At 34.1% G+C, this 1,652-nt stretch overlaps 1 protein-coding gene across 1 annotated transcript; it reads right to left on the reverse strand.

Annotated features, from left to right (window-relative positions):
* Positions 1–741: 741 nt before the first annotated feature.
* On the reverse strand, positions 742–1,278 carry LOC135200744 (uncharacterized). The gene has a single exon (XM_064229348.1). It carries the CDS (start codon positions 1,276–1,278, stop codon positions 742–744), a length of 537 nt encoding a protein of 178 aa, XP_064085418.1.
* Between the last annotated feature and the right edge of the window lie 374 nt (positions 1,279–1,652).

Genomic DNA, 1,652 nt, shown 5'->3' on the forward strand with positions numbered 1-1,652 from the left:
TGTGTCTGTTAAATTAACTACATTGGTCCCATATAAGACTGATGGTAGAGCTATATTTTTCCCGTATGTTTTACCTGTAAGTACTTTGTTACAGCTTTTCTCTATCACTGAATAGGTTAGGTTGGCTAATTTCTGTGCTTTGTCCATCATTTCCTTTTTCTGTAGCTTAAACAGACTTCTAGGATTGTTTACCTTTATTGCGGGAGAATATTTATTCCTAAATATTCTCCAGCACTTCTATATCCTCAATCTCTTCTGTTTTTTCATCCGTATTGAAAATAATGATGCTGCTTTTCTCTTTATTTATTTCTAGCCTACATTTGTTTCCTATATCTATTAAAATCTTTATATTTTTCCTTGCATCTTCTATACTTCTGCTAATACTAACCCATCATCAGCGAAGAAAAGTTTCCCTATCTTAAATAATTCATTTTCGAATCCTGTCCCTTCCCTATCCATTTTCCTAATTCTCAAATATGTCATCAGTTTGAAAAGTGATGTAGAATCTGTGCACCCTTGCCTAATTCCACTGGTAATTTCCATTTCCAGTTCAACTCCCTCCCCTAGGTCTATTAGTGTGCTATCCCCTTCATTTATATTAGCTACTGCCTCTATGATTTTTGAATGTATTTTGAACTGTTTCATGACTTCGATCATAACTTCTCTTTTTTACTGAGTCAAAGGCTTTACTGCAATCGATAGCTATTACTATTAAAGATTTTCTATTCCTATAGCTCTCTTCTACAAATATTGTAGTGTAAGGATATTATCTTCAATCCTACTCCCTCCTGTGAATCTTGCTTGGCATTCGTGATCTTCTTCATTTAGTCTGTGGCGTGCTTCTATTTCATCATTTATCAGCACCATGAATACTTTGTATAATATATTTAATAAATTTATTGGCCTTAGATCCTTGGCCCTTGGTTTCCTTTTCTTTCCTATCATTTTCGTTCTCGATTTCTTCCAAGATTCAGGCTTTCCTTTTATTTCTAGCTCCTTGTTGTAGCATCTAACTAATACTTCTATACAGGCTTTTCTCTTCATTAATACTTTGTAAAGCTCTGGTTTGATTCCATCTGGGCCTGTGGCTTTTTTTGCTTTGAGCTTACTTAGGCAAGCTAAGACTTTTCCCTCGGTTATCAGAGGTTCCTGCTTTGGTATTATCTTCCTTTTCCCTTCCATCAACAGGTCCACGTGTTCTCTTAGTACTTTTGGGAATCTATAGTCTCCAATTCTTATGGACTCATCTACTTCTGCCATTTCATTCTCATATTCCATCCTTTTCTCTTCATTCCAGAATTCCTTTATTTTATTTTCGTGTTTACTGTATATGGTTCTCCAATAATTCACTAATTCGTCCTTTGTTTCAGCCTCATTTACCTTGCTTCCCTGTCCATTATACAAATGTATAACTTCTTTTCTTGTTTTTTGCCTATTTCTTAACTTACCAATATTTTCCCAGAGCTCTTTAGTTTTGTTTCTTCTGATTTCTTCTGTTATTTTCTTTTCATAAATAGTTATCTCTTCTTTTATTAATAGCTGCACTTCTTCTTTCTTTTCTTCTCTAGACTTTCCTTTACGACATTGTCTCTTTCATTTCTTTTCTTCCTATTCAGCTCTTTCCTTTCCTTAATATTTTTTCTTATTTCTTC

This window comes from Macrobrachium nipponense, chromosome 27 (genome assembly GCF_015104395.2).
Source record: "Macrobrachium nipponense isolate FS-2020 chromosome 27, ASM1510439v2, whole genome shotgun sequence".
In the NCBI taxonomy this organism is placed as follows: domain Eukaryota; kingdom Metazoa; phylum Arthropoda; class Malacostraca; order Decapoda; family Palaemonidae; genus Macrobrachium; species Macrobrachium nipponense.